Genomic DNA, 19,236 nt, shown 5'->3' with positions numbered 1-19,236 from the left:
CTTTCACATTTCTTTTCGCTTTAAATAAACTTAACCATGCAAAATCTTCACACAAATAGTGTAATGACTGGTCTTATTTCAATAGACTGTCTAGTTGTTTTCAAATAATTTCATTGGGGTCAAATCGAGAGAGACCGACATTGGTTTTTTCACACAACTCACTACTTCTTGGAACAACCGAAATAGTCCGCATTCATGTATTCATTTATCTGATATCACAGCTATGGGGATACTGTAAATAATAATAAAAATAGTAATAAAAAGATGTTAATAAATGGTTTAGCATCAAATCTGCAAAAAAGAGGCAATAGTTATAAAATTTAATATAAGAAAAGTAGTGCGTCCTCCATAGCAGAAATATATTCTACCGCGTAGCAGCCTGTGGCAGAATAAATCAACTTTGATTGAACAAACCAACACTTAACATATATTGCATTGATTTGCTTTTAGTGACATTATATTTAAACTATAATATTTGCGGAAGAGATCGGTACATATTTTGTACCGATATGAACTCCTGATTTGGAGAGGATCACATTCTAAACACGACCTGACAGGACCTCCATGATGAACAGTCAAAAGAGAAACAGAACCCATCGACCCAACACAAATACTGGAAACAGGTGCTTTTATTCGGTGTCTCACAACAATTTACCCCTCATCATCATGTCATTTTAGACAATTTCATTGTCAGTGAGCCAACAGCCTTTGTTTACTTTTTTTATCCTCAAGTCAGTCTCAGTATCTCGATGTTACACGTTGTTCATCATTCAATGCGGTCATGATTTCGGTCTGGCGAATAATTTACATTATATTTAACTGTAATTAAACCAGATTGTAAAATAAACGTTTAAATTATTTTTAAAGATAAAATGTCCAAAAGTTATTTCAGTTGACACATTTCTTGATTATCATGACAATATGAAGAATTTCAATACACCTTAAGTCCTTATCGCTAATCCCGGCTGACCCGGCCGCTTGAACTTGTGACACATACAACAATCACTTTTTCATTGTGGCGTCAGATATTTTGTAGTATGACGTCAAAATTTTATGGGAACCTGTGTGATATCCAGCTATGACGGACAAATAGCGATAAGGTGTATTAAATGCGGAGGGTGGTAAAGGGGGATACTGAACACGGAAACATGTGAAATAAAAATTTCAAAAACATTGCACGAAAAATTAAAAAATTGAGGACAACGAAGCACGAGAAATAAAGGGGTAAATATTAAGGAAAAAGTACCATAAGTTTTTACTCAGTCGTTCTTGGTGATCATACAGCCTTATTAATGGACATGGAGACTTTCCGGTCCACTTTAAGTGTCCGCTACTTGCATCTTTTATGAAGAAAAAAATATTCACAGTAATTTGATGGACTTCAATGATACCATACATAATGCAAAAGTAGAATGAAAACAACATACACCAATTACTATTAGATTTCATAAATTTCAGAAGGTATGCAGTATAACAAATTGCGGGACATGCACAAGATATAAAGAGCACAGTCACGAAACACGGAAAATAGAATAAGGGGAAACACGAAGCACTCAAATTGAGCCAAACACGAGAAAACGAGAAATAAAATGTCAAAACACGAAAATATGGGAAATAAAAAGGCTGAAAACATTGCACGAAAATAACCCTTTACCACCCTCAATGAGAAATTACATATTTTTACAGGAGCACTAAGATAAAAATCCTGAAGAAATTTAGTTATTTTGTACCATTGAAAACTGGTACATGTATCAATGTAAACATATACATGGCATTCTTATTCTGCAGTACCTCATGTATATACCATTATGAACAAGATTTGCAAACTCACCAACTTACAAACCCACAAGCATGATAAGTTATATTATTTGCTTTAAATTACCTAAATAATTCTGCTTTCCCCCTTAATACACTTTTATCACTATTTTCTCCATTTCTGGACATAAGTTCCCTAAAATTTTGACGTCATAATAGAAAATATCTGACACCACAGCAGGACATTCCAAATAGCGATAAGGTGTACATAAACACAATGAAAGTCCCAACTATGTACTGGCTTCCGAAGCTGCACAAAAAACCTTACAAATATAGATTTATTTCATCTTCCAGCCATTGTTCAACTACTAAATTGTCTGTTTTACTTACTAGTACACTTGGTACAATAAAAAACCTGATAATAAATTGTTCAAATAAGGCCTTTGAAAATAGTGGAATTAATTACCTTTGGAGTGTCAAAAACTCATTGGAAGTACTTGATAAATTGCATGCATATATTGGTGATTTTGAATCTGTTCAAAGTTTTGATTTTTCTACCCTATATACCACTTTGCCTCATATTCTTATTAAGAAAAAATTCACATCCCTAATTAACTGGGCATTTAAAAAGTCGGAATGCGAGTACATATGTTCTAACTCTTTTAGATCATTTTTTAGTAGCAATAAACAAAAGAACTATGTCAATTGGACATGCTTTGATACTATTTATGCACTTGAATTTTTACTTGATAACATTTTTGTTCGCTTTGGAGATTCCGTATATCGTCAAGTTATTGGAATTCCAATGGGGACTAACTGTGCACCACTTATTGCGGACCTGTTTTTGTATTGTTATGAGTTACAATTTATGACTAAAATTAGCAAAGACCCATCAAAACAACATTTGATACAAAAATTTAACAATACTTTTAGATATTTGGATGATATATTGGCTCTAAATAATGACGACTTCAGTATGTATACTAAAGAAATTTATCCTGTAGAACTTACTTTAAATAAAGCTAATGATAACAATGACCACTGCCCTTTCCTCGATCTTGATATCTATATCATAAACGGGAAGCTTAATACAAAAATTTATGATAAAAGAGATGATTTTTCATTTCCTATTGTTAATTATCCATTTTTAGATGGTGACGTTCCCTTGTCACCATCTTATGGTGTTTATATATCTCAACTTGTACGATTCGCTCGTGTATGTAACAATGTATTAGATTTTAGCGAGAGAAATTTATGTATTACTGAAAAATTATTACACCAGGGTTTTCGATATCACAAACTGGTCAAAACATTTACTAAATTTTATCACCGGTATAAGGAAATAATTCGTAAATATAACTCAACATGCAGACATCTTATACGTTCAGGTATTTCACATCCAAAATTTTATGGAAATATTCTTTATAAAGCACAAAAATGTCAGTATTCTCCTCAGAAACTAACAAAACCTTTAAATAGACTTATTAAAAGGGGATATAGTTACGATACTGTTGTCAGGTCATTAAAGATTGCATATTTTGGCTTTAACATTGATTCACTGATAGGGTCTTTGCATCGGAACTAAACACATTTATTTCTAAAAAAACAGTTGTTGGCATGACACGGGTTATGTTCTTCTCATATATTTTATGATAGTATGATACTAAACCCCTAACGGGAGGGATTGTACCTGATATTCATACAGTACGCCCAAGGAGTTTGTAATCCCAAACTCCATACTCCGATATTTTTCCTGGTGTAACACCAGGAAACTCCGACATCCCTCCCAAAATTCTCGGAGAAATTTGGGAGTATTCCCTCCGACTTCCGCGTAAATCCGCTACCTTTTGTTTATTGTATTAGCGACATCTCTCTCAGTCTGGTGTGACGCGGTGTGACACCAGGTAATTAATTGCCCTAATCCGTCTGATCTATGCCGGCACGCGACAGTCAAGGTATGTGAGATTTCTAATGTAATTAAACAATTGTATTTCCTGTCTATTGATTATCAGGTTATATCTGATTGCTTGAAACAAATGAAAGATTAAAATAAAAAGCAAAACGTTGTTGTTAATTCTTTCAATTACTCTGTACATTTTAATCAAGTTTTTAAACAACTATATTTGATTTTGACTTCCGTTTTTTTATCAGTAAATAAATATTTAATTTACTAAAAGAGATATAATTGTGCAACAATAAACGGAGACTAACGCTGAATAAATGAGGGCAGTTTAAAGAAAAATTACACGTCTCAAAGTTTTTTATACTACAAGTAAAAAAGAAAATATTATTCCTTATCTGTTATGCTAATAATTCTACGCCATTTCCATTTTACGATTACAAAATAAAAGTTTTAAAATCCAAAACGTTGTTGTTAATGCTTTCAATTGCATTAAAGTTTTATAAAAAAAATCTATACTTGATTATGACCTCGTTTTTTATTTATCGGTAATTGATATAACTTACGAAAAGAGACATACTTGCGTGAAAATAAACGGAAACTAACGCTGAAGGTATAAAATGTGAGCAGTGAGTTTAAAGAAAATTACGTGTCTTAAAACTTGTAATTGTATATGCAAGTAAAAAAGAAAATACTATTCACCATTCGTTATGCTTAATAAGTCTACGGCATTTTCTCTTCACGATTAGCATTACTTTAGGATATAATACATTTCGGCTACAACAGGAATACTTCTATAGCTGCATCAACTCGTCGTTGCATAATATTCATTTACGCACAATGAATGTAAACCTTTGTGTTGTATTTAGAACAGTTATCTTTAAATATTTTTAAAACAATTAATTGCCGTGGGAAGACGACACGCATCTCAGTGATCAACAGTGCGTGGTTGAACTTGAACTTGACATCGCTCACAATATTGAATGCTAAAAATAGTGACATCAATTTTGTCCACGAGATTTTTATTTGGCGGGAAATAGTATCATGTAACAGTAAACTCAGGTGACCTTTCTGGATAACCGTGGGAAAATTCATGTAATGATTGACATTTGTGTGCGTTAAGATTGAGGCTCTAGAAGGTCCTTTTACAATTGATTAACCGGATTCTAAATTTTATTCCTTTTCTGAATAAACGAACATCAGCCTTTCATTTATACGTTTCTCAGTCAACAGAGGACATAAACCTGGACATTATTTATACTTCCATAGTCAACACTATACATTAATGGTAGATGAAAACAGGATGCATGTCGTTCAGTTCCTGATGGGCGTTGGTAGAGATCCTCTGTGAAAATGTGTCGATCGTAAAAATCCGATCCACATTTTTTTTTACATATTTCTTTCTTGTACGATATAATTTCATTTTAATATTCTATAGTATAAATTGTTGAAATACTTCTTTTTATATTTCGCTGAGGACTTTTAACAGCAGTAAAATACGGATTGCGGCAATCCAATTTTATTTTAAATAATAAAAGATCAATAACAGATCATAACAGATAAAAAACACATGATTTTATTTCTTCATATAATTAAATAAGGTTGTGATTATTGTGTTGTGTCTGGGCGGGGAATTATCTCAGTATTTATGAATATAGGGCTACCACATTGCATACAAAACTATTTGTCACTTTACAGTTTCTTTTTTAAATTCAAATATTTCAAGTCGGTAATCTACCGAGGTAGTGAAACATAATATTTTACATTTCAAAATAAATTGAAAGTAACAGAGTTCACTTGTTGGTCCGATAAATTAACTCTAGGGTTTGATTTAGATTGGACAAATTACCGTAAAAACAACATTTTGTTTTAAGCCAGTTGATATTAATTATATAATATTGAACTATTAATGAACCGGATATTCACTGAGTAGGTCATAAAAGGTTCTAATTGTGGTAAAATCATCTTTGTTGAAACTTTGTTGAAAAAACAAAAATTATGACCTGATCGGACTATAATGAAAATACTAAATAAGTGTTTTATTCGTATTTTTATACGTTTTTACGTTTTATTTAATATGACAATGACATGGGCATATACATACAAGAATAATTATCTTATTTTAAATAAAAATGTCACACTTTTATCTGACAATGAATGGACATTTAAATAACGTATTTTAAAGCACACAGGTGCAATCAAGATCGATTAAATGTACAAAGGTAATAAATCTGGCTAATCCGATTATGTTGTCACGCGTCATTAATTTTCAGTTCATCCGATGGGCAATAAACCAATTAACAGCCACGCGGTGTTGGGAGAGAATCTTTGGAGGAAATTGGGAGTAGAATCTGTGATTCGCGGTGTCACACCGCTACACTCGGAAATCGGTGATAAAAGTTCGCGATTACAAACTCTCTGGGCGTACTGTATGATGAAGACATAATCTTTCAATCAGTTTAATTGAGGTCTGGAGCTGGCATGTCAGTTAACTGCTAGTAGTCTGTTGTTATTTATGTATTATTGTCATTTTATTTATTTTCTTTTGTTACATCTTTTGACATCAGACTCGGACTTCTCTTGAACTGAATTTTAATGTGCGTATTGTTATTCTTTTACTTTTCTACATTGGCTAGAGGTATAGGGGGAGGGTTGAGATCTCATAAACATGTTTAACCCCGCCGCAATTTTGCGCCTGTCCCAAGTCAGGAGCCTCTGGCCTTTGTTAGTCTTGTATGATTTTAAATTTTAGTTTCTTGTGTATAATTCGGAGTTTAGTATGACGTCCATTATCACTGTACTATTATGCATATTTTAGGGGCCAGCTGAAGGACACCTACGGGTGCGGGAATTCTCGCTACATTGAAGACCCATTGGTTGCCTTCGGCTGTTGTTTGCTCTATGGTCGGGTGGTTGTCGCTTTGACATATTCACCATTTCCTTTCTCAATTTTATGTACATATTTCCAAAAATGTGATGGCATCCTTTATAATCATGATAATTGAAAAAATAATTTACGTTAATTTTGTATAATATTCATACTATAATTTTGATATAATGAGTTTGTATTGTTATAAAAATAAAACTGTTGATATATATTTACTTGTTGTTTTAGGGTGACAAAAGCAAGAGGAAGCTTTGACAAGAATGTTATTGTAAGTAAGATTTGGCTGTAAAAAGATATGTAATAATAATCAGTCACAGCTCTATAAACTTAAAACTTATAAGTTACTTCCAAGAATAACTGAAACTTTGTCTCTTGTGAAACTTTGTACTTCATTAAAGACCTCACATAGTGCATACTAGAACAATAAATTTAACCACAAATATGATTAGGGACGACATCAAAAGTTCAATGAAGGATAAAAAACTTAATTCACATAGTATCTTTCTGCATGTCTTTCTGCAGTTCTAAAAATTCTATACTTTTAATTGATACATTGTGTAAATGGACTTTGACTCACTGCATTGCACTTTCTATGTCAACATTTCACTTCTACCATGTCTACACTGACAGCAGTAATCATAGGCAAAACATAGGGTTCTGTGGAACCTTTTACTAACTTTACAAACTAAATTGCTTTATTTTAGATGGATAGAAACTTAAATATCAGAAACTTAAAACTACAAAAAAAGTATCAGCAATACAAGATTTACAACTGAGTCAACAAGACCAAAATAGTCTCTTTATATACATGTACATACATTATTTGAGTTTGCAGTGATAAGTTTTACCAATGTTTTTTTCGATATCTAGATCTTAAAATAATTAATACCTTAAAATCATGAATGGCTAGATAGAAACTTTTTAAAGCAAAAGTTATCAGAAAGACAGTCCTGCAAGATCTACAAACATAATTGGTTTATAGTTTTATCATGACAAGTTACAGTTCTAGTTTGAAATTTGTTCCAGTCTGAGGATTTTGTGCAGAGATATGGTCCTTTGACTTAACAATCACTGAAACAATCAGTTTCGACACACTGTTTTTCATGCTTGAAGATATTGACATGACATTGGTTATTTTGTTTACACCATGACAAGTTAAAGATCTTGTTAGAATCTGGTTCCATTACAATGAGTTTTAAACCAGCATGGGACTTAGAATTGCCATGCCATAATATAAATATGTTTTATTTACAGAGTGAAGGAATTTTTACCAATCCCAGATTTACCTATATTGCAACTAGTCTTGTTGTAAGTATTATATCTCTGAGCTGCTACAGTCCTAATTCTCAATCTTATTCTAGGGAGTCCACATTATAAATATCTAATAATTATAACGGACAATATCATTTCATCTAACACCATGAACACTGAGACTTATATAATATGAAATATGCACTCTTATGTACATGATGTAATACATGTATTAAACAGTGGTAATTTTACATATTTTTGTCTGTACTATGTGAAATAAATATTAAAAGTGTAAAAATCAGAGAACTTACTTTCAACTTTATCTTCAACATCACTTCTACAGAACAGACCAACACAACAAACCCACCGAGGAAAACTCAATTATTTTTACCAGTAACAAAACGTAGGCATCAGACAAGTAGTATCAACATATTAGTTGTCCAAGATATATATTAGTTGGACAGTGTGCTAGTGACATTATACTGTTCTAACATAATAAGATATGTATGAGGTCAGTAAATTCTAATTAAGTGAGATGGAAGCTCAAACCCTACATGGATTTGAATATTATACCACATCTTTTTTATATACATGATTAAGTACAGTTGGGTTTATGATGCTACAATGTATACCGCTTTACATCTTTATATGAATATAAGAAGATAAGGTATAATTGCAAATGAGACAACTCTCCAAAGACCAAATGACATTGTAGCTAACAACTATTACTCACTGTATGGCCTTCAACAATGAGCAAAACACAAACCCCATAGTTATCTATAAAAGGCCCTGAAATGACATGTAAATATATACATTGCCGTACAAAACTGAATTATTTTTAACATATTATTTTTGTAGGGATGCTGTGTTCAACTTCAAGTGAAGAATGGAAAATGCTATGAAGGAATCCTTAAAACATGTAGTCCAAAGGTAATTAATATCATCTTTTTTAGAGGAAACAATGGTGTACAATACATTAATTATGGTATCTATGATCAATTATCATATAGAGTTTATCCATGTTCTCCCAGGATGTTCAGATAGCACCATGGCATGGTTGTATGGCTGAGTCATTATTCATTGTTGTGTAAAACATTTAGTTTATTAACATGATGTAGTGGTGAAGGTTACCAATGCAAATGGTAAGATTTAAAAAAACAACATTGTACAAAGATGCCAACATAAGCACTGAAACATTTCATTAAACATGTTAAAAGATTACTTATGTCTTATATTTTGTTTATTATTTTTTTAGATGGACGTTGTATTAGAAATGGCCCATAAAATTGATGACACTGGCAATAATAATGTTCCTTCCAGAGAGCTTGTACAAGAGAAGATAATATTTAACTGTGGAGATATTTTAATGATTACAGCTGTTGATGTAGATTTAGATTATGCTGTTAAAGGTAGGAACTCACTGTCTTTTACAATATTAATAATGCCACAATGGCCACAGTGTTGATGTAGATTTAGATTATGCTGTTAAAGGTAGGAACTCACTGTCTTTTACGATATTAATAATGCCACAATGGCCACAGTGTTGATGTAGATTTAGATTATGCTGTTAAAGGTAGGAACTCACTGTCATTTACAATATTAATAATGCCACAATGGCCACAGTGTTGATGTAGATTTAGATTATGCTGTTAAAGGTAGGAACTCACTGTCTTTTACAATATTAATAATGCCACAATGGCCACAGTGATGATGTAGATTTAGATTATGCTGTTAAAGGTAGGAACTCACTGTCTTTTACAATATTAATAATGCCACAATGGCCACAGTGTTGATGTAGATTTAGATTATGCTGTTAAAGGTAGGAACTCACTGTCTTTTACAATATTAATAATGCCACAATGGCCACAGTGTTGATGTAGATTTAGATTATGCTGTTAAAGGTAGGAACTCACTGTCTTTTACAATATTAATAATGCCACAATGGCCACAGTGATGATGTAGATTTAGATTATGCTGTTAAAGGTAGGAACTCACTGTCTTTTACAATATTAATAATGCCACAATGGCCACAGTGTTGATGTAGATTTAGATTATGCTGTTAAAGGTAAGTACTCACAGCTATCTCTTAAATATTTATTACAATATATAATGCCACAATGGCCACAGTGTTGATGTAGATTTAGATTAGGCTGTTAAAGGTAAGTACTCACAGCTATCTCTTAAATATTTATTACAATATATAATGCCACAATGGCCACAGTGTTGATGTAGATTTAGATTATGCTGTTAAAGGTAGGAACTCACTGTCTTTTACAATATTAATAATGCCACAATGGCCACAGTGTTGATGTAGATTTAGATTATGCTGTTAAAGGTAGGAACTCACTGTCTTTTACAATATTAATAATGCCACAATGGCCACAGTGTTGATGTAGATTTAGATTATGCTGTTAAAGGTAGGAACTCACTGTCTTTTACAATATTAATAATGCCACAATGGCCACAGTGTTGATGTAGATTTAGATTATGCTGTTAAAGGTAAGTACTCACAGCTATCTCTTAAATATTTATTACAATATATAATGCCACAAGAATCTAATATTTATGACAATTCCACAGCTGTGATAAAGAAGTGTATTCTAATGAAAAATTTTATTGTTTCAGATACATTTACTGACACTGCAATAACAAAACAGAATGGAGTTGCTGACAAAGAACTTCGTGAACTGACTCCTTGGGAGCCGGAGGAATCAGAAACTCAAGGGGGAGGGGGTCTACATGATGGGGGAGGAGCATCAGTGAGTAATCTTTATGTACTAAGTATTTGTTCTCTTTTTTGGTTTGGTCTACAGTAGTCATGGTAGGTAGTATGGGGACTGTTTCTTCTAAACCAAGTATCAGTTTTAAACAATGAAGTTGTGGTCACGCAAACTTGAAACTTCTATGGATAAATAAACTATTTGTATATTATATTTCATGGGTAGAAGACCAGGGTGTTTTATACATTGTATTCAGATGTGTTGATTTTTTAAGCTTCAGTCTGTCATATGTCATTTTCCACAACATCATTTTCATGGTTAAGCCACTACTTAAAAATTTATCAAGTTTTTTGTCATTTGAATTTTACATAATTTAATAATTCATGTAATGGAATAACTGTAAATACTTGATACAAAAAAAACCTTTAATGATGCTCATAATACTAGATAATGTAAAAACAATATTTTGAACATGTTTTATTTTATTAAATTTCAGAATGGATGGGATGCCGATGACATGTTTTCAACAAATGAAAGACAGTTTAATGTGAAATCTACATACGATGATTCTTTACACCAATACACGTTAGTATAACTTGTTTACACCAATAACGTCGGCATTCCATGAACCAAATATAAATAAAAATATGTGGTATGAGTGTCAATGAGACAACTTCATCCAAGTCGCAATGTTTTAAAAGTTTAACAATTCCAGGTTACAGTCTTTAACCCAGAGCCTTGGATCACACTATACAGGGCCCAAAAAAGACAAGTGTTAATCACATGAAAATCAATATAATCTTATATAAGACAAGCACACGAACAAACAACAACCACTGAACAACAGGATCCTTACTGTTAAGATAAAGGCAGATAAATGTTAAACCAACATTTGTTGATACTAAACACAATACATATTAGAAATCCCTCAACAGTTCAATTTTAAATCAACATAGATTAATCTCTACAACAATACACTTTAGTATACCACCAATACAGATCAGTTTTCAATATATATAGAAATGATTTCAAGATGTTATAGTTTTAAATCAAAACAGGACAGAAACAAATCTGATTTAACATGTTTAAAGATAACCCTAATGTTTCTTTATGAATTCAGTAAAGTTTTTGTCTTACAGTTGATTATGTTTTAATAAGGAAACTATGGTAAAGGTTACAAATTCTGATCATATATCATACATGTCATATGATAACTTTATTAAATTGGAATGCCGACTGAATGTTTACTGGTTCATTATCTTTGAGGATTATTGTGATACATTGGATATGCAAATCACCTATAACAACAAATTATTACACTCATTTTAACCATTGATTTTAATGTCCTTTTACCATTTCTCTGGATTGTAAACAACATTCAATAGATCCTATTTTGTGATCAAAGAGTATGATCTGCTGCACTTTGGATGGTACTGTTCTAGCTTATCTTTGAAAGTCAAGAATAATGAAGAGTTTATAAGAGTTTTATTGTTGACATGTTTGTGGTTAAGTTTTTGTTATTTGTTTACTTAGGGTGCCTTTAGGTTTTATTGTTGACATGTTAAGTTTTTGTTATTTGTTTACTTAGGGTGCCTTTAGGTTTTATTGTTGATATGTTAAGTTTTTGTTATTTGTTTACTTAGGGTGCCTTTAGGTTTTATTGTTGACATGTTTGTAAGTTTTTGTTATTTGTTTACTTAGGTTGCCTTTAGGTTTTATTGTTGACATGTTTGTAAGTTTTTGTTATTTGTTTACTTAGGGTGCCTTTAGGTTTTATTGTTGACATGTTAAGTTTTTGTTATTTGTTTACTTAGGGTGCCTTTAGGTTTTATTGTTGACATGTTAAGTTTTTGTTATTTGTTTACTTAGGGTGCCTTTAGGTTTTATTGTTGACATGTTTGTATGTTTTTGTTATTTGTTTACTTAGGGTGCCTTTAGGTTTTATTGTTGACATGTTAAGTTTTTGTTATTTGTTTACTTAGGGTGCCTTTAGGTTTTATTGTTGACATGTTAAGTTTTTGTTATTTGTTTACTTAGGGTGCCTTTAGGTTTTATTGTTGACATGTTTGTATGTTTTTGTTATTTGTTTACTTAGGGTTCCTTTAGAAAAACGTGACACAAAATGACATGTTTGTGGTTAAGTTTTTATACGACCGCAAATTTTGAAAAAATTTTCGTCGTATATTGCTATCACGTTGGCGTCGTCGTCGTCGTCGTCGTCGTCGTCGTCCGGCGTCCGAATACTTTTAGTTTTCGCACTCTAACTTTAGTAAAAGTGAATGGAAATCTATAAAATTTTAACACAAGGTTTATGACCACAAAAGGAAGGTTGGTATAGATTTTGGGAGTTTTGGTCCCAACATTTTAGGAATTAGGGGCCAAAAAGGGCCCAAATAAGCATTTTCTTGGTTTTCGCACTATAACTTTAGTTTAAGTTAATAGAAATCTATGAAATTTTGACACAAGGTTTATGACCACAAAAGAACGGTTGGGATTGATTTTGGGAGTTTTGGTCTCAACAGTTTAGGAATTAGGGGCCAAAAAAGGGCCCAAATAAGCATTATTCTTGGTTTTCGCACAATAACATTAGTTTAAGTAAATAGAAATCAATGAAATTTAAACACAATGTTAATGACTACAAAAGGAAGATTGGTATTGATTTTGGGAGTTTAGGTCCCAACAGTTTAGGAATTAGGGGCCAAAAAGGGACCCAAATAAGCATTTTTCTTGGTTTTCGCACCATAACGTTAGTATAAGTAAATAGAAATCTATGAAATTTAAACACAAGGTTTATGACCATAAAAGAAAGGTTGGGTTTGATTTTGGGAGTTTTGGTCCCAACATAATAAGGGGCCCAAAGGGTCCAAAATTAAACTTTTGTTTGATTTCATCAAAATTGAATAATTGGGGTTCTTTGATATGCTGAATCTAACTGTCATGACTGTGTATGTAGATTCTTAACTTTTGGTCCCGTTTTCCAATTGGTCTACATTAAGGTCCAAAGGGTCCAAAATTAAACTTAGTTTGATTTTGACAAAAAATGAATCAGTTAGGTTCTTTGATATGCTGAATCTAAAAATGTACTTAGATTCTTGATTATTGGCCAAGTTTTCAAGTTGGTCCAAATCGGGGTCCAAAATTAAACTTTGTTTGATTTCATCAAAAATTGAATAAATGGGGTTCTTTGATATACCAAATCTAACTGTGTATGTAGATTCTTCATTTTTGGTCCTGTTTTCAAATTGGTCTACACTAAAGTCCAAAGGGTCCAAAATTAAACTTAGTCTGATTTTAACAAAAATTGAAATCTTGAAGTTCTTTGATATGCTGAATCCAAAAATGTACTTAGATTTTTTATTATGGGCCCAGTTTTCAAGTTGGTCCAAATCAGGATCTAAAATTATTATATTAAGTATTGTGCAATAGCAAGTCTTTTCAATTGCACAGTATTGCGCAATGGCAAGAAATATCTAATTGCACAATATTGTGAAATATCAATTTTTTTTTTAATTAGAGTTATCTTTTTTTGTCCAGAATCAACTTAAATCTTTGTTATATACAATATACAATGTATATTCACTTTTTACTACCAACTGATAAATTAAAATAATCTTTACCATTCAGTGATAACAAGCAGTTTTTTTACATCTTAATATTTTATGATGTATTTAAATGAGTAGTTATTGTTGCAAACTCCATTAGAAATTTTAATTGAGATTAGTTTTGGAATAAGGGAAAGGGGGATGTGATTAAAAAAATTGGGTTCAATTTTTCTCATTTGAAATTTCATAAATAAAAAAGAAAATTTCTTCAAACATTTTTTTGAGAGGATTAATATTCAACAGCATAGTGAATTGCTCTAAGAGAAACAAAAATTTTAAGTTCATTAGAACACATTCATTCTGTGTCAGAAACCTATGCTGTGTCAACTATTTAATCACAATCCAAATTTAGAGCTGAATCCAACTTGAATGTTGTGTCCATACTTGCCCTAACCGTTCAGGGTTCAACCTCTGCGGTCGTATAAAGCTACGCCCTGCGGAGCATCTGGTTGTTATTTGTTTACTTAGGGTGCCTTTTGGTTTTATTGTTGACATGTTAAGTTTTTGTTATTTGTTTACTTAGGGTGCCTTTAGGTTTTATTGTTGACATGTTAAGTTTTTATACGACCGCAAATTTTGAAAAAATTTTCGTCGTATATTGCTATCACGTTGGCGTCAGCGTCGTCGTCGTCGTCGTCGTCCGGCGTCCGAATACTTTTACTTTTCGCACTCTAACTGTAGTAAAAGTGAATAGAAATCTATGAAATTTTAACACAAGGTTTATGACCATAAAAGGAAGGTTGGTATTGATTTTGGGAGTTTTGGTCACAACATTTTAGGAATTAGGGGCCAAAAAGGGCCCAAATAAGCATTTTCTTGGTTTTCGCACCATAACTTTAGTTTAAGTTAATAGAAATCTATGAAATTTTGACACAAGGTTTATGACCACAAAAGAAAGATTGGGATTGATTTTGGGAGTTTTGGTTTCAATAGTTTAGGAATAAGGGGCCAATAAAGGGCCCAAATAAGCATTTTTCTTGGTTTTTGCACAATAACCTTAGGTTAAGTAAATAGAAATCTATGAAATTTAAACACAATGTTTATGACCACAAAAGGAAGGTTGGTATTGATTTTGGGAGTTTAGGACCCAACAGTTTAGGAATTAGGGGCCAAAAAGGGACCCAAATAAGCATTTTTCTTGGTTTTCGCACCATAACGTTAGTATAAGTAAATACAAATCTATGAAATTTAAACACAAGGCTTATGACCATAAAAGGAAGGTTGGTATTGATTTTGGTAGTTTTGGTCCCAACAGTTTAGGAAAAAGGGGCCCAAAGGGTCCAAAATTAAACTTTGTTTGATTTCATCAAAATTGAATAATTGGGGTTCTTTGATATGCCGAATCTAACTGTATATGTAGATTCTCAACTTTTGGTCCCGTTTTCAAATTGGTCTACATTAAGGTCCAAAGGGTCCAAAATTAAACTTTGTTTGATTTCATCAAAAATTGAATCCTTGGGGTTCTTTGATATGCCAAATCTAACTGTGTATGTAGATTCTTCATTTTTGGTCCTGTTTTCAAATTTCAAATTCTACATTAAAGTCCAAAGGGTCCAAAATTAAACTAAGTTTGATTTTAACAAAAATTGAATTCTTGGGCCTCTTTGATATGCTGAATCTAAACATGTACTTAGATTTTTGATTATGGGCCCAGTTTTCAAGTTGGTCCAAATCAGGATCTAAAATTATTATATTAAGTATTGTGCAATAGCAAGTCTTTTCAATTGCACAGTATTGTGCAATGACAAGAAATATCTAATTGCACAATATTGTGAAATAGCAAATTTTTTTTTAATTAGAGTTATCTTTCTTTGTCCAGAATAGTAAGCAAGAAATATCCTATTGCACAATATTGTGCAATAGCAAGAATTTTTTTTAATTGGAGTTATCTTTCTTTGTCCAGAATCAACTTGTTATATACAATATACAATGTATATACACTTTTTACTACCAACTGATAAATTTAAATAATCTTTACCATTCAGTGATAACAAGCAGTTTTTTTACATCTTAATATTTTATGATGTATTTAAATGAGTAGTTATTGTTGCAAACTCCATTAGAAATTTGAATTGATATCAGTTTTGAAAAAGGGAAACGGGGATGTGAAAAAAAAGGGGGGGGGGTTAAATTTTTCTCATTTCAGATTTCATAAATAAAAAGAAAATTTCTTCAAACATTTTTTTGAGAGGATTAATATTCAACAGCATAGTGAATTGCTCAAAGGCAAAAAAAAACCTTTTAAGTTCATTAGACCACATTCATTCTGTGTCAGAAACCTATGCTGTGTCAACTATTTAATTTTAGATTTAAAAAGTTTGAAGAAGAAATCTTTAATTGATTTGTAAAATCTTGGCATTTGTTTTGTGTAAAAAAAAAACATGTAATGTCAAAAATTTGATCACAATCCAAATTCAGAGCTGTATCATGCTTGAATGTTTTGTCCATACTTGCCCCAACTGTTCAGGGTTCGACCTCTGCGGTCGTATAAAGCTGAGCCCTGCGGAGCACCTGGTTGTTATTTGTTTATTTAGGGTGCCTTTAGGTTTTATTGTTGACATGTTAAGTTTTTGTTATTTGTTTACTTAGGGTGTCTTTAGGTTTTATTGTTGACATGTTTGTAAGTTTTTGTTATTTGTTTACTTAGGGTGCCTTTAGGTTTTATTGTTGACATGTTTGTAAGTTTTTGTTATTTGTTTACTTAGGGTGCCTTTAGGTTTTATTGTTGACATGTTAAGTTTTTGTTATTTGTTTACTTAGGGTGCCTTTAGGTTTTATTGTTGACATGTTAAGTTTTTGTTATTTGTTTACTTAGGGTGCCTTTAGGTTTTATTGTTGACATGTTTGTATGTTTTTGTTATTTGTTTACTTAGGGTTCCTTTAGAAAAACGTGACACAAAATGACATGTTTGTGGTTAAGTTTTTGTTATTTGTTTACTTAGGGTGCCTTTTGGTTTTATTGTTGACATGTTAAGTTTTTGTTATTTGTTTACTTAGGGTGCCTTTAGGTTTTATTGTTGACATGTTAAGTTTTTATACGACCGCAAATTTTGAAAAAATTTTCGTCGTATATTGCTATCACGTTGGCGTCAGCGTCGTCGTCGTCGTCGTCGTCGTCCGGCGTCCGAATACTTTTACTTTTCGCACTCTAACTGTAGTAAAAGTGAATAGAAATCTATGAAATTTTAACACAAGGTTTATGACCATAAAAGGAAGGTTGGTATTGATTTTGGGAGTTTTGGTCACAACATTTTAGGAATTAGGGGCCAAAAAGGGCCCAAATAAGCATTTTCTTGGTTTTCGCACCATAACTTTAGTTTAAGTTAATAGAAATCTATGAAATTTTGACACAAGGTTTATGACCACAAAAGAAAGATTGGGATTGATTTTGGGAGTTTTGGTTTCAATAGTTTAGGAATAAGGGGCCAATAAAGGGCCCAAATAAGCATTTTTCTTGGTTTTTGCACAATAACCTTAGGTTAAGTAAATAGAAATCTATGAAATTTAAACACAATGTTTATGACCACAAAAGGAAGGTTGGTATTGATTTTGGGAGTTTAGGACCCTACAGTTTAGGAATTAGGGGCCAAAAAGGGACCCAAATAAGCATTTTTCTTGGTTTTCGCACCATAACGTTAGTATAAGTAAATACAAATCTATGAAATTTAAACACAAGGCTTATGACCATAAAAGGAAGGTTGGTATTGATTTTGGTAGTTTTGGTCCCAACAGTTTAGGAAAAAGGGGCCCAAAGGGTCCAAAATTAAACTTTGTTTGATTTCATCAAAATTGAATAATTGGGGTTCTTTGATATGCCGAATCTAACTGTATATGTAGATTCTCAACTTTTGGTCCCGTTTTCAAATTGGTCTACATTAAGGTCCAAAGGGTCCAAAATTAAACTTTGTTTGATTTCATCAAAAATTGAATCCTTGGGGTTCTTTGATATGCCAAATCTAACTGTGTATGTAGATTCTTCATTTTTGGTCCTGTTTTCAAATTTCAAATTCTACATTAAAGTCCAAAGGGTCCAAAATTAAACTAAGTTTGATTTTAACAAAAATTGAATTCTTGGGCCTCTTTGATATGCTGAATCTAAACATGTACTTAGATTTTTGATTATGGGCCCAGTTTTCAAGTTGGTCCAAATCAGGATCTAAAATTATTATATTAAGTATTGTGCAATAGCAAGTCTTTTCAATTGCACAGTATTGTGCAATGACAAGAAATATCTAATTGCACAATATTGTGAAATAGCAAATTTTTTTTTAATTAGAGTTATCTTTCTTTGTCCAGAATAGTAAGCAAGAAATATCCTATTGCACAATATTGTGCAATAGCAAGAATTTTTTTTAATTGGAGTTATCTTTCTTTGTCCAGAATCAACTTAAATCTTTGTTATATACAATATACAATGTATATACACTTTTTACTACCAACTGATAAATTTAAATAATCTTTACCATTCAGTGATAACAAGCAGTTTTTTTACATCTTAATATTTTATGATGTATTTAAATGAGTAGTTATTGTTGCAAACTCCATTAGAAATTTGAATTGATATCAGTTTTGAAAAAGGGAAACGGGGATGTGAAAAAAAAGGGGGGGGGGTTAAATTTTTCTCATTTCAGATTTCATAAATAAAAAGAAAATTTCTTCAAACATTTTTTTGAGAGGATTAATATTCAACAGCATAGTGAATTGCTCAAAGGCAAAAAAAAACCTTTTAAGTTCATTAGACCACATTCATTCTGTGTCAGAAACCTATGCTGTGTCAACTATTTAATTTTAGATTTAAAAAGTTTGAAGAAGAAATCTTTAATTGATTTGTAAAATCTTGGCATTTGTTTTGTGTAAAAAAAAAACATGTAATGTCAAAAATTTGATCACAATCCAAATTCAGAGCTGTATCATGCTTGAATGTTTTGTCCATACTTGCCCCAACTGTTCAGGGTTCGACCTCTGCGGTCGTATAAAGCTGCGCCCTGCGGAGCACCTGGTTGTTATTTGTTTACTTAGGGTGCCTTTAGGTTTTATTGTTGACATGTTAAGTTTTTGTTATTTGTTTACTTAGGGTGTCTTTAGGTTTTATTGTTGACATGTTTGTAAGTTTTTGTTATT

The 19,236-nt window shown here is 31.9% G+C and overlaps 1 protein-coding gene and 1 long non-coding RNA gene across 18 annotated transcripts in view; both read left to right on the top strand.

Moving 5' to 3' along the window:
• The first annotated feature begins 144 nt into the window (after positions 1–144).
• The window catches only part of LOC139528925 (ataxin-2-like protein), a 50,650-nt gene continuing 31,558 nt past the window's right edge, over positions 145–19,236 (top strand). For all 17 annotated transcript variants that reach the window (XR_011665729.1, XR_011665728.1, XR_011665726.1 and 14 more), the window contains exons 1-7: positions 145–623; positions 6,771–6,810; positions 7,797–7,850; positions 8,652–8,723; positions 9,049–9,202; positions 10,419–10,552; positions 11,010–11,098. Coding sequence is in view for 14 of the 17 variants with exons in the window: in XM_071325176.1 (XP_071181277.1) it covers positions 565–623; positions 6,771–6,810; positions 7,797–7,850; positions 8,652–8,723; positions 9,049–9,202; positions 10,419–10,552; positions 11,010–11,098 (602 nt within the window). In the remaining 3 variants the exon portion in view is untranslated. The remainder of the gene's footprint in view (positions 624–6,770; positions 6,811–7,796; positions 7,851–8,651; positions 8,724–9,048; positions 9,203–10,418; positions 10,553–11,009; positions 11,099–19,236) is intronic.
• Positions 16,052–19,124, top strand: LOC139528928 (uncharacterized). The gene is made up of 2 exons (XR_011665730.1): positions 16,052–16,483; positions 18,827–19,124. It is a non-coding gene; the product is annotated as an uncharacterized lncRNA (long non-coding RNA).

Source organism: Mytilus edulis, chromosome 6 (assembly GCF_963676685.1).
Source record: "Mytilus edulis chromosome 6, xbMytEdul2.2, whole genome shotgun sequence".
Lineage (NCBI taxonomy): Eukaryota > Metazoa > Mollusca > Bivalvia > Mytilida > Mytilidae > Mytilus > Mytilus edulis.
The sequence above is the reverse complement of the archived record's forward strand: the minus strand, read 5'-3'. Positions and strand labels throughout refer to the sequence as shown.